Source organism: Arachis duranensis, chromosome 6 (genome assembly GCF_000817695.3).
Source record: "Arachis duranensis cultivar V14167 chromosome 6, aradu.V14167.gnm2.J7QH, whole genome shotgun sequence".
Classification (NCBI taxonomy): domain Eukaryota; kingdom Viridiplantae; phylum Streptophyta; class Magnoliopsida; order Fabales; family Fabaceae; genus Arachis; species Arachis duranensis.
The window spans coordinates 102,701,617-102,714,057 of record NC_029777.3 but is presented as its reverse complement, the minus strand read 5'-3'; the positions used below and the strand labels follow the sequence as shown (position 1 = coordinate 102,714,057).

The 12,441-nt window shown below is 38.9% G+C and overlaps 2 protein-coding genes across 9 annotated transcripts; one reads left to right on the top strand and one right to left on the bottom strand.

Moving 5' to 3' along the window:
• Positions 1-1,281: 1,281 nt before the first annotated feature.
• LOC107495205 (pentatricopeptide repeat-containing protein At5g25630) lies at positions 1,282-4,721 on the top strand. 8 transcript variants are annotated; one of them, XM_021125311.2, is made up of 5 exons: positions 1,282-1,374; positions 1,640-1,824; positions 1,956-2,066; positions 2,233-3,144; positions 3,638-4,721. In XM_021125311.2, exons 2-5 carry the CDS (start codon positions 1,714-1,716, stop codon positions 4,529-4,531), a joined length of 2,028 nt encoding a protein of 675 aa, XP_020980970.1. In that variant the 5' UTR covers positions 1,282-1,374; positions 1,640-1,713; the 3' UTR covers positions 4,532-4,721. The 8 variants fall into 8 exon arrangements, with proteins under 8 accessions (XP_020980970.1, XP_020980967.1, XP_020980968.1 ...); XM_021125308.2 differs by having other exon boundaries at positions 1,286-1,374; positions 1,611-1,824; XM_021125309.2 differs by lacking the exon at positions 1,282-1,374 and adding an exon at positions 1,384-1,522.
• Positions 4,722-5,132: 411 nt separating this feature from the next.
• LOC107495220 (rhomboid-like protein 11, chloroplastic) lies at positions 5,133-7,535 on the bottom strand. The gene is made up of 7 exons (XM_016116336.3): positions 7,226-7,535; positions 6,993-7,117; positions 6,492-6,577; positions 6,297-6,337; positions 6,051-6,217; positions 5,892-5,954; positions 5,133-5,581 (listed from the first exon to the last, which is right to left on the bottom strand). Exons 1-7 carry the CDS (start codon positions 7,440-7,442, stop codon positions 5,420-5,422), a joined length of 861 nt encoding a protein of 286 aa, XP_015971822.1. The 5' UTR covers positions 7,443-7,535; the 3' UTR covers positions 5,133-5,419.
• Between the last annotated feature and the right edge of the window lie 4,906 nt (positions 7,536-12,441).

The window sequence follows — 12,441 nt, the reverse complement described above, 5'->3', positions numbered from 1 at the left end:
CTTAACGTCCAACATGACTTCCTTCTTGTTTTCAAATTGTTGTCCAATCTTAAACTCATTGATGGAATCCTTTTTGGGGCCTCCATGACTAAATAAACAATCTGAAGTCATTGCCTCGAGATTCAAAGTGAAAAAGTGATTCGACCGGTAGTATGATCGAGAAATGGCAGACTGTGTCACTGCGATTTGTGTGTCACCGTAGTAGTTTATCTCTTTCTCCTCTTCCTCATCCTTATAAAAAAATTTCGTTGGTTCAGCCTCAACTTCTTCACCGTCATCGGGATTAACCTAATAGGAATCCGTTATCGGGTTTCTAATCGCAAAACTCTCATGACTTTCAACATCAGATTGCATCATACCATTATTAGAGTGTTCAACGTTTGACCCCTCTTAACTATCTTCAGGTGGCATATTTAGGTCAACTATCGTCCTTTTAATATTTTTTCTGACTGCTCCACTTAAAGGGGTATCATCTACCTAACTCAACTAAGAAAACAAATAATTCCAACAGATGAATATTTGTCTACCAGTTGTGCCATACCTTTATAAGACATATATCCTCATCATCACGTAATCGATATCTAAACAAAAAAAAAATATCAAATATTCTCAAAAACTAAACTCTAATCAAAATAACAAAAAAAGAAAAAAAAAACACAACATCTATGATATACTTTTTGTAAAACAAAATGTTATCTACTTCCGAATGATAACTGTAATAAATTTTTTTCATTCTTTTTGTGTGTTGTTGGTCAATGAAATACAGTATTAAATTCTTTAATGCTGTCAAACTGTTGATTTCGAGTACTAAGTATGCAATCACTAGTTGAGCAACCTTAAATACGATAGAACATTTTTCATCATACACTATTTCACCATCATAATGAATAGATAAAAATAGAATTCCGAACATTATAAAGACTAAATTAAAAAGGAGAGCAATATCAAAAAGAAGAATGAGCTATTAGTATTGAGTTTCATCCTCAAACAATGCTATTTATGGAGGAATTGGGTGGAAGTTCACTGAAAATACGACGAACTCTATAAATAACTTAGAATTCGTCGGAGGTATGACGAATTTATTTCGAATGCCAAAAAAAATTGTATCCCAAAAATTAAACTTGGAATAATTTTTTTTCGAAAAATAAATAACAAAAAAAAAAAAAAATTCTGTTTTTTTTTTAAATATATATTTGTCTCCATTTTCAAAAGATTTTACTTTTATTTTTCCTTTTAGTTGATAAGAAGAATATCTTCTTTGATTTTCTTTCCATTGGATGTCATAACGCCACCTGTACTTTCAACTCTGCTACACCACTCTCATAAACCACTCTAATCTCTAATTTCGTGCCACTCTGTCTGCACATTCAGCGGGTAATAAAATCTAATATCCATTCTTTTCTTCTTTTTTTTTTTATTTTTCATTCTTCTGTATTACGGTTTTAAACTTCATTTCAACTGTTCCTGTTTGTTAAAGAACCTTGGTTATGCGGAATGAGAAAGAGAGAGAGAGTAATTGATCGTAAGTTTCTTTAGAGAAAAAAAAGGATATTCAGATTTCTTGCAATCTAATTTGACGTTCGATTTCTCAAATTTCATGAATTTTTCAGTTATGATCTTCTCTGAATTGAAATCGTAGGAGTGGCAACGGTTCTTGTTCTATAATGAAGTGATTCGAAATTCACATTGAGGAACAGCATTTAGAGGAGAATAATGAAGAAGCCTGAAAACGATGATACAGTTTCTGCAACTGGCAGAAGAAATGATAATCAATCTGCAAAGTCCAACATGAAGAAAGGATCGTTTCAATCAAATAGCGTTAAGGTACTAAACTTAATTATGCAAATTGATTATCTTGAAGTGCTGTCATTTGAGTGCTTTTTGGAGTTTTGATTATGTTGTGGCTTAGTTGGATCTCAAAGAACCTTCAATATATATGGTTGATTGAGCCTTAGGTATGGAAAAATTTGGTGTCCCGCGAGGCATGCCAACTGAAGAGGATACCTATGGTTCGGACGAAGAAAATAGTTGCCTATCATTGCAAGATTCACATTTTAATTTCTAAGGTGTAACACTAGTTTTCTTTATAGATGGTAATTCTTTCTTGCTTTTGGAGATGTTTACTTGCTAGTAAGGATTTATGTTCTTATCGCTCAAAATCTAGTTTACATCCAGTTCATAAGAAGCTATTACTGATCAAAATTGATTATCTTTTGTCATATAATATGGTAGGGGAATCGTTCTGATGGCAAGACTCAAATGAATAACATTGTTAAGATTTTAAATTCCAGCAGCCAACCCAGCTGCGCGTTCTGCATTAATAAAAGAAGTTGCCGAGTGGTACGCTCGAAAACAAAGCTAATGAATTTTCTGATAGAGAGAGGAAAATCTCAGGAAGCTATTCCCATGTTTGAAAATCTGATTGTAGAAGGGCACCAACCATCTCTAGTAACGTACACAACCCTTTTAAATGCCTTGACCAATCAAAAGTGCTTCAAGCCTATACATTCTATCGTCTCACAAGTGGAAGCCAAACACATGAAGCCCGACCCGGTATTTTATAATGCACTTATAAATGCATTTGCTGAATCCGGTAACATGGATGATGCCATGAAAACTGTCCAAAAGATGAAAGAAAGTGGACTAAGACCAACCACTAGCACTTATAACACATTGATAAAAGGGTATGGTATTATAGGTAAGCCTGATGAATCGACGAAGTTGCTAGATCTGATGTTGGAAGATGCAAGGTTGAAACCAAATCTCAACACATATAACATGCTTATCAGAGCATGGTGTAAGCTGGAGAATATATCAGAGGCCTGGAATGTGATAAATAAGATGACTTGTTCGGGAATGCAACCAGATGTTGTTACTTTCAATACTATAGCAACAGCTTATGCTAACATAGGACAGACTGCTCAGGCCGAAGCGATGATTTTAGAGATGCAGAGGTATGGTTTGAAACCAAACGAGAGAACTTGCACAATCATCATAACCGGATACTGTAGACAAGGCAAAATAAAGGAAGCAATTAGGATTATGTATAAGATGAAGGATCTGGGCCTGCAGCCAAATCTTATTGAATTCAACTCCCTGATTAATGGCTTTGCGAGTGTGATGGATAGAGATGGTGTTGATGAGGTACGTTTGAACTTGTGGTTGTGGTCTGAAATTTCTTTCTTGACGAAAAATTGCTTTGAACCTGTCTATGATAAATGATACTCTAGACACATTCCGTATAGAACCAACTTGCATATCTCTTGATGCTAGAAGACGATTAGCAATTGGCAATGATGTTTAAATTAAGCAATTGGGCGGGGTGGATCAAAGTTCTACATAAGGGAAAGATGAAACAACCTCTATAAGTTATTTTCTTTGTGCTGTGTACATCTAAGTTATTTTCTTCTAAAGAGAAATTAATAATTTGGATGTATTGGGCATCTGTATCTGAAACATTTTGTTCTGAATCAGTTGTTTGCCTTTAAGCAATTAAGATGTCTAACTAACTAATTCAGTTAACGAGGGAAGAATAATGAAGCTCTCACTTTTATTTTGCTTGGCATGGTGGATTGACTCTTTAATTTCTTATACATATGCGTTCATCTTGTAACTCATTCTGAATCTCCATTGACAGGTTTTAAAGTTGATGGAGGAATTTCATGTTCGGCCAGATGTGGTTACATATAGTACAGTGATGAATGTATGGAGCCAAGCTGGATTCTTAGAGAAATGCAAACAAGTTTACGATGACATGTTGAAATCTGGTATAAAACCAGATATACATGCTTATAGCATTCTTGCTAAAGCTTATGTTCGAGCGCAAGAAGCAGGAAAGGCAGAAGAACTGCTGAATGCGATGGTCGAATCAGGCATCCAACCAAATGTTGTTTTGTTAACAACTATCATAAGTGGATGGTGCAGTTCTAAAAGAATGGACAATGCTGTCAGAGTCTTTGACAAGATGCGTGAGTTCGGTATTTCGCCAAATCTTAAGACCTTTGAGACGCTTATCTCAGGATATGCTGAAGCAACACAGCCATGGAATGCAGAAGGAATGCTCCAAATAATGGAAGATTTTCACATTCCACCCAAGAAATCCACAATCATGCTTGTTGCCGATGCTTGGCGAGTGGCTGGATTAAGAGAAGAGGAAAATAGGTTGCTAAGTACCATAAAAAGACTGAAAACCAAGAAGATGCCGAATTCGACAGAGGAAGATGACAATATACCAGTTGAAAGCTTGGATAAAATTTACCAAAAGCCATTTACTAGTGTTCCCTTCTGTGGTCTCTTACAGAACCCATCTATAGGTTTCAATGATCACAAAGCTTCGGCTTTCGCGACTAGAAGGAACCGAAGGCTTCTTAGAGATGGTGAATTGGAGACTTCACTTCTCACAGCAAGGTTTAAGCGTCATTCTCAAATGTATAGATTGGGAGAAGGATTTTCCATCATGTGCCAAAAGCAGTTTCAATGCCAACATGGTACATACCAACTTGCAAATTCATGTACAGCAGTATTCTACTAAAACAATTGGTGAGTATTCTACTAAAACAATTGGTGAGGTTCAGGGTGAACATTTTTTTTTTTCTTTCTTCCTTTTTTTTTTAATTTTCAATGTAATTACATTCTTACGCTCACGCAGCAAAAGTTGTGTTGTTAAACAAACTACTCCTTACATTTTTGTTAATCAAAATTGCTTGTTTTTCATTCTTCAACTTTAATTCTTTAGGTTCTACGATAGTCAATTGCCATTTGATTCTCCCTTATCCAATATTAAGTGTGTGTGAGAGAGAGGAATGGGTACTGAGCAAAGATTTTCACTCCACTTTTTTTTTGTAATTTTTATTACACAAATGTAAAGAAAATGGAATACGGAGAAAAATTTTGCTACAGAAAATGAACATGTTTTGTTTTTTAAAAATGCAATTTTCTTTTATTAACCTAGGAAAAGAAATGCCCCTAGCAACAATTGTGAATTACTAAAAACTAAAAAGAATGTAAGAATGCAATGTTCAAGTTTTTGGCTCATTAGAATAACACACGGATGAATCAACATTCCATTTTATGTATGTAAGGGCGTTCGAATAAGTATTCGTCAATTGCAAGGAATTTAAATTATAATGAAATTTAATTAATTAGTTCACCTGAATTCACTTTATTTTTATTTCATTTCGATAAAATAATTATGTTATGTTCCTTCATTTACAGCATTTCCGTTTGGATAATGATCTTTTATTTTCTCCTAGGGCAGCTAGCACTAGACAACACTTTTACAATTTAATGCATTCCTGTTACATAGATGATCAATATCCCACAGCAACAGAAGTGGTAAACAAAACCTAGACTCTGACTTGAAATATTAGCTGAGCAAAGTCACATTTGTAGTTTGGCCAGTTTTGTTGTGCAAACTATATTATGGTTCTGAGGGATCAGCAGGGACTTTGCTTAGGAGCCAAACCAAGAGAACACCAACAAGAGCACCAGAAAGATGAGCAATATGATTGACATTCTGCAATGCGTAGCTTCCGCGAAAGGTTCCTGATAATGAAGTTGAAGCTTGGGCTGCTTCCATCACCTAAAACAGTCACAGATAACAGATCTATACTCAAACATGGATTAATTCATTAGGGAGAAATCTATGAGATACAACTTTTATTTTTTCAAAAAATTAAAATTCAAATGATCATTGAAGAACATGCAGGATATCATAGTACACTGGAAGCAGCTCTACAAATTATGATAATGGACACACATAGCCTCATGCAATAATTACTTGAATAGTATGTTCACTATATTAACATTTTGAGAGGATGAAAACAGTCTAAGTCAATAACGATTTGCAGTTATTTTACACACTAAGAGGGGGAAAATATGTCCATGTTCACCTTCTCTATTACAAACTGACCCAAAATTAGAACTTCAAGGATCTTCCTCCAATCCCAGGACATCTACATCCAGATATAAGTTATAATAAATGTAAGAACATGGAAGGATGATTAGTGACTAACAAATGAACAAATAAATTGGAATACAATTCCAGGTACCTTTACAAGGACGCTGATAGTAAACAACCCGAAAACAGCACCAGAAGCTCCAACAGAAACTGTATTTCTTGGTAAAACCAACCATGAAACAAGGTTTGCTCCAACACCAGTAAGAATGTAAGAAAGCCACAAAGCAAAGTTCCCTTCCTCTTCTTCAACAAGTTTTCCTGTTGCAAGAACAATAAGATGAAAACTGCTCAAGCAGTCTTACAATTCACTTGATCAAAAGAAGAAAATCCACCTTACCGAAAATGTACAAGAAGAAAAGGTTGCTAGAAAGATGCTTCCTGGAAGAGGTAAAAGCAGTAGTAAGATTGTAAAATGAGATAAATGACAAAGTAATACATCAGAATTTAAAAAAAAAAATACTATATCCTATGAAAATTTAACTACAAACAATTTTTTTCTTAAAAAAAAAAAAAGAAATTAGAGAGGACTGACCAATTAGCATGGCAAAATGTTGCTGTGACAAATTGGTACCAAGCAGGCCAGTTGTGGTACAGGTACAGAGATTTGATGCCATTAACCTAGTTGAGATCATTCATATTAAACAATAGAAACTAATACAAATTATGTAAGATGATATCAGCAACTGCATACATGCTTTCATTAACTTATTGAAGGATTATACTTAAATATAATAATGAGATGGCTCCATATCTAGTGCTTACTAGGGAAAACAATAGTACCCATTTTTTTACAGGGACAAAATTGGGAGTTAACTAAAAAATAAGTTTACACCTTGATCTAACAATGCCGAACTCAGCATTCTGGACAAAGCTAATTATAAGTTGAATCTGAATTCATGAATTCCACTTTTTTTTTTTCAAAATAATTCCTCCAAAAAGTAAACTTTTCTACTTAATTCTATCAAATTTAAAGCAATTTTCCTATAAGAGTATAAGTTAAACCAAACAGAAACTAGGACAAAACGAGGCAGACCTGAAATAAATGGTCAGCAACGAATATGCCAATGTTGAGTAGTATGATCCAGAATATTCCATTGACTCGCTTCTCGGGTTTCTTGATTGGCTCCGGTTTCCCAATCTCAAGCTGCGAAATCATGTCTAGAACAAGAGAGTATATTTCAAGTTTTAAAAAATGTTGCAGCACAAGTGTTTGAGAAAATGCCCCAAAGGGAAGTTAAGAGTAAAAAACAGCAAGAAAGGGTATACCTGATTTTTGCGTGGTGCATGGTGTCCGAAAACGGGAAGGGAGGATGTGAGTGAGAGTAGGAGGGTGGGAAGGAGAGAGACGAAGAGGTGTGAGAGTGAGAGAGGGTTTGGCGTTGAAGGCGGGAAAGGGAGGAAGAGAGAAGAAGGATATGGTGTGTGTGAATCTGCGTGAGTGTAACTTCAAAGGCTCAAGTGCAGTTGCAGAGGCTTGAGACATTTGCTTTTCTGCTCTGCTTGCGCTTTCAAATCAAACTTGTTTTCTGCGCATAACAAAATTAACAAAGCGGTTTATAACTGTTCTTTCCATATTGATTTTTTGAGACAATACGGTACAACCAACCAGATGCAGTCAACTAATAAATTTGTTTTTTAGAAATTTTGTTTGAAAGAATATTGTTAGAGAATCATTAGAATTAATTAGTATCGTATTAGTATCGTATTAGTATCGTTTATATTTATAGCATATCTGTATATTAATTGTAAGATTCTATGTCTTTATTACGTTGATTCATCTAACACCTATAAATACCCCTTGTATATTGTACATTTGATTACACTGAATAATACACAACACACTTCTCTCAGACATCTCTCTTGTTTCTAACATGGTATCATGAGTTTAGGCATTTTTTTTTTCTCTCCATAAATATTCGTTCATAACCCCCCTTGTGTCTCTTTCCGGCAGTGTTTTTTGGCAATCAGAATCGCCGCCATCCGCCTCCAGACGCGCCTCCACGCGCCGCCGCAAGCCGCTGCCACGACCAGGTTGATCTCCCTTCCAGATTCCACTCGTGCCTCTTTGCCCTCCTTTTTCGTTCTGTTTCCGACGTTTTCGTTAGTCACCGCCGCCACCAAAGCGTTGTTCTCATTGTAGGCTTTCCAACGCCACCAAAATCATCGCCTGCAGACGTCGGACGCGCCGCCCAAAGTTGGCTGTCCGCGTTCATCAGTTCTCCTTCCAAACGCATCCAGGGCCGTTGGATCAGCGTCCCAGATCGACGGCTACGCTTCTGCCAGGTGTCACGCCGTAGCTCTCCCATCCAGGCTTGACCCGCGCACTGGACCTGCGTGCCCGACCCGACCCGACATCTGACCCGTACGCCAGCTCATCGCCAACGTGTATCCTCCAGCCACTTAGGTGCTGCCACGTGTTGTACGGTCGCTGACGTGGCGCTGACGTGTCAGACAAGTGGGACCCTCCCTAAGATTTTTTGGTGAGCTCTTTCCGATTCCGCACTCCATTTTGTCACTTTCTGCCCCGAATTTGCACTTTTTCTTCTTTCCTTTGCTATTTCTTCTTTTACTATGGAAAAACCAGATGTTTTTCAGCCTATCCCTGTTATCCTTAATGGCTCCAACTATGCACATTGGGTTGAAGCTATGCGAGGATTTCTTAAAGGGCGAAAATTATGGCGATATGTAACTGGTGATATTGCATGTCCTATTAAGCCAACTGTGACTGACAAATTCAAAGATGGTGCCTCCAAATCCACGGAGGATGCTGAAAAGGAGAAGAACTATGCAGAGAAATTGGAAGATTGGGATAGTAAAAATCATCAGATTATCACTTGGTTCCACAACACTTCTACTCCTGGCATTCATTTGCAGTTTGGGCGTTTTGAAACTGCTAAAGAGGTATGGGATCATTTGGCAAAACGTTACACTATTTCTGATCTCTCTCATCAGTACCAACTGCTTAAGGAACTTCATAGCCTTAAGCAAGAACGTGGCCAAGCAGTTTTTGATTTTCTTGCTCAGATGGAGATTATTTGGGATCAATTGACCTCTTGTGAGCCTGTTCTTAAGGATCTCATTGATGCTAAGGCATATGAGGATTATCGGAACCGGACACGTCTCATCCAATTTCTGATGGCACTTACTGATGACTATGAGCCGGTCAGGGCTTCTCTTCTTCATCAGAATCCCTTGCCTAGTTTTGAAGATGCTCTTCCTCGTCTCAAGTCTGAAGAAACGCGCTTGGGATTGCTTCGTTCTAAAAGTGAAACTGTCTTTGCTACCATCGACAGAAAGGGCAAAATCTGTCGCAACTGTAACCGGCCTGGGCATTCCTTCTCTGACTGTCCTTCTATTGAATGTCGTAAGTGCAAACAAAAAGGCCACATTGGCTCCAACTGCCCGAAACTATTCTGCCATTATTGTAAGCTCTCGGGTCACTTGATTGCTACCTGTCCTACTCGACCACCACGTTCAGATCAGAACAAGTATCAACCTCGTCCCAACAACTCTCCGCATGTGCCTGCCTCTACTGCTGCTGCTGCTAGTGAGTCCACCTCTTCCACATCTCACAACACACCTTCTGTCTCTCCATCAGATATTGAAACCCTTCTTAAGCAACTTCTCTCTTTTTCTAGTAATAGCCCCGCTACTCTTTCTACCCCTCCAGGTAATTCTAAATGGTATTTTGACTCTGGTTGTTTCAATCATATGTCTCCTCTGCGTCATCTTTTTTCGTCGTTGTCTCCCACTACAAATGCACCTTCTGTCAACACTGCTAATGGTTCCCTCTTGCATGCAACACATCACGGGATTATTTCACAGTCCAATATTCATCTTTCTGATGCTTATTTTATTCCAAAATTAAATTTTAATCTTATCTCTGTCGGTCAACTTGTTGAACTCGGTTTTGATGTCATTTTTTCTATTTCTGGTTGTCGTGTGCAGGATCGTCGGACGGGAAAGATCATCGGGACTGGCTGTAAGGTCGGACGCTTATTTGAGCTCGAGAACCTTCATGTTCCCTCTACAAATCTTTGTGCTGTTTCCTCTCCATCTACTCTTCACCTGTGGCACCGTCGCCTTGCCCATAGCTCCTTAGGAAAATTGCGTCCTCTTATCTCTACGGGTGTTTTAGGTCAAGTTCAAAATGAGTCTTTAGATTGTATTTCTTGTCGCACAGCAAAACAACCTGCCTTATCCTTTAATAATAATTCTTCTATTGCATGCTCTCCTTTTGATCTTATTCATTCTGATGTTTGGGGCCCCGCTCCCACCGCTTCTATGGGAGGAGCTCGATATTTTGTCGTCTTTATTGATGATTATTCACGTTTTACTTGGGTTTATTTGATGACTAATCGTTGTGAATTGCCTCAGATTTACATTAACTTTGCCACTATGGTTCGAACTCAGTTTTCAAAGGTCATTAAAATTTTCAGACGTGATAATGCTATGGAATATCGTGACTCCAAACTTATAAATTTTCTCGCTGAACAGGGTACTTTGTCCGAGTTTTCTTGTCCTGGTACCTCTCAACAAAATGGCAGAGCTGAGCGTAAACACCGTCATATTCTTGACTCTGTCCGTGCGATGCTTATTTCCTCTTCCTGTCCTGAGCGTGCTTGGGGTGAAGCTGTTCTCACTACTATTCATGCTATCAATAGACTCCCTTCTTCTGTTCTTGGTAACACTACTCCCTTTGAGCGTCTTTATCGTACTTCTCCCGATTACAGTTCCCTCCGTGTTTTTGGTTGTGTCTGCTTTGTCCTTCTTCAGCCTCATGAACACAATAAGCTTGAACCTAGGGCTCGCATGTGTTGTTTTCTAGGTTATGCTTCTGAACATAAGGGTTATCATTGTTGGGATCCTATCTCTCGCCGTATTCGTATATCTCGTCATGTTGTCTTCTGGGAGCATCACATGTTCTCTAGTTTTTCCTCTTTTGAGTCCATTCCTTCTACTCCGTCACCATTTTTTACTAACCCAAATGTTGATCTCTTCCCTAGTGATGATACTACAGGGTCTATCCCAACTCCACCCCTCGAGGATCCTGCTCCACTGCCTTCTCCATCTCCTGATGACTCCAGACCGGACGGCGATCCCACTCATACTGTCATGCCTCCTCCTCCCACTCGTTCTTCTCGGGTAAGAAATCCACCTCCTCATCTTCTTGATTATTATTGCTTTTCTACTATTCTTCATCAACATGAACCTAAGTCATTCAAAGAAGCCTCCACAAATCCAAATTGGCAAAAAGCAATGCAGGAAGAAATACAGGCACTTGAAAAAGCACATACTTGGGATTTGGTTGATCCTCCTTCGGATCAGGAAGTTGTGGGCAGTAGATGGGTATACAAGATCAAGACTCGCTCTGATGGCTCTATTGACTGTTATAAGGCTCGCTTGGTTGCTCAAGGTTGCACGCAAGAGTATGGTATTGATTATGAAGAGACTTTTGCGCCTGTTGCTCGCCTTACATCTGTTAGAGCTCTCCTTGCCATTGCCGCAGTTAAAAAATGGTCTCTCAGTCAGATGGATGTGAAGAATGCATTTCTCAATGGGGACTTGAAACAGAAAGTCTATATGAAACCACCTCCGGGATATCCTTGTCCTTCTCGTAAGGTTTGTCTCCTTCGCAAGGCGCTCTATGGGCTTAAGCAAGCCCCTCGTGAATGGTTTGACAAGTTTAGCACTACCATATGCAATCTTGGTTTCACTTCTAGTCCTCATGAGAATGCTCTCTTCATTCGTAAAAGCGAACGAGGAGTTGTCCTTCTACTTTTATATGTTGATGACATGATCATTACTGAAGATGATGTTGACGGTATCTCTGAACTGAAGACCTCACTTCCCCATACCTTTGAGATGAAAGATCTTGGTTCTCTCAGCTATTTTCTTGGTCTCGAGGTCATCTCCACAGATGATGGCATCTATCTCTCTCAGGCTAAGTATGCTTCAGATCTTCTTGCTCGCGGTGGGATTACAGATAGTCGCACTGAGTCTACTCCTATTGAGCCTAATGTTCGATTTACTCCTATGGATGGCACTGCTTTGGATAATCCGACTCTCTATGGACAGTTAGTTGGCGGTCTCGTCTACTTGACTGTCACCCGACCAGACATTGCCTATCCAGTTCATGTTCTCAGCCAGTTCTTGTCCGCTCCTCGTACTACTCACTATGCGGCAGTTCTGCGCATTCTTCGCTACATCAAAGGCACTCTATTTCATGGCCTTTATTTTTCTGCCCATTCCTCTTTGACACTTCAAGCATACTCCGATGCTGATTGGGCTGGTGATCTCACTGATCGTCGTTCCACTACTGGTTACTGTTTGTTCCTTGGCGACGCTCTCATTTCTTGGCGTGCTAAGAAGCAGACCTTCACCGCCCGGTCAAGCACAGAAGCTGAATACTGTGCCCTCGCTGACACCACTGCTGAGGTTCTCTCGGTTCGTTGGCTTCTCGAAGATCTGGGTGCTCCTCA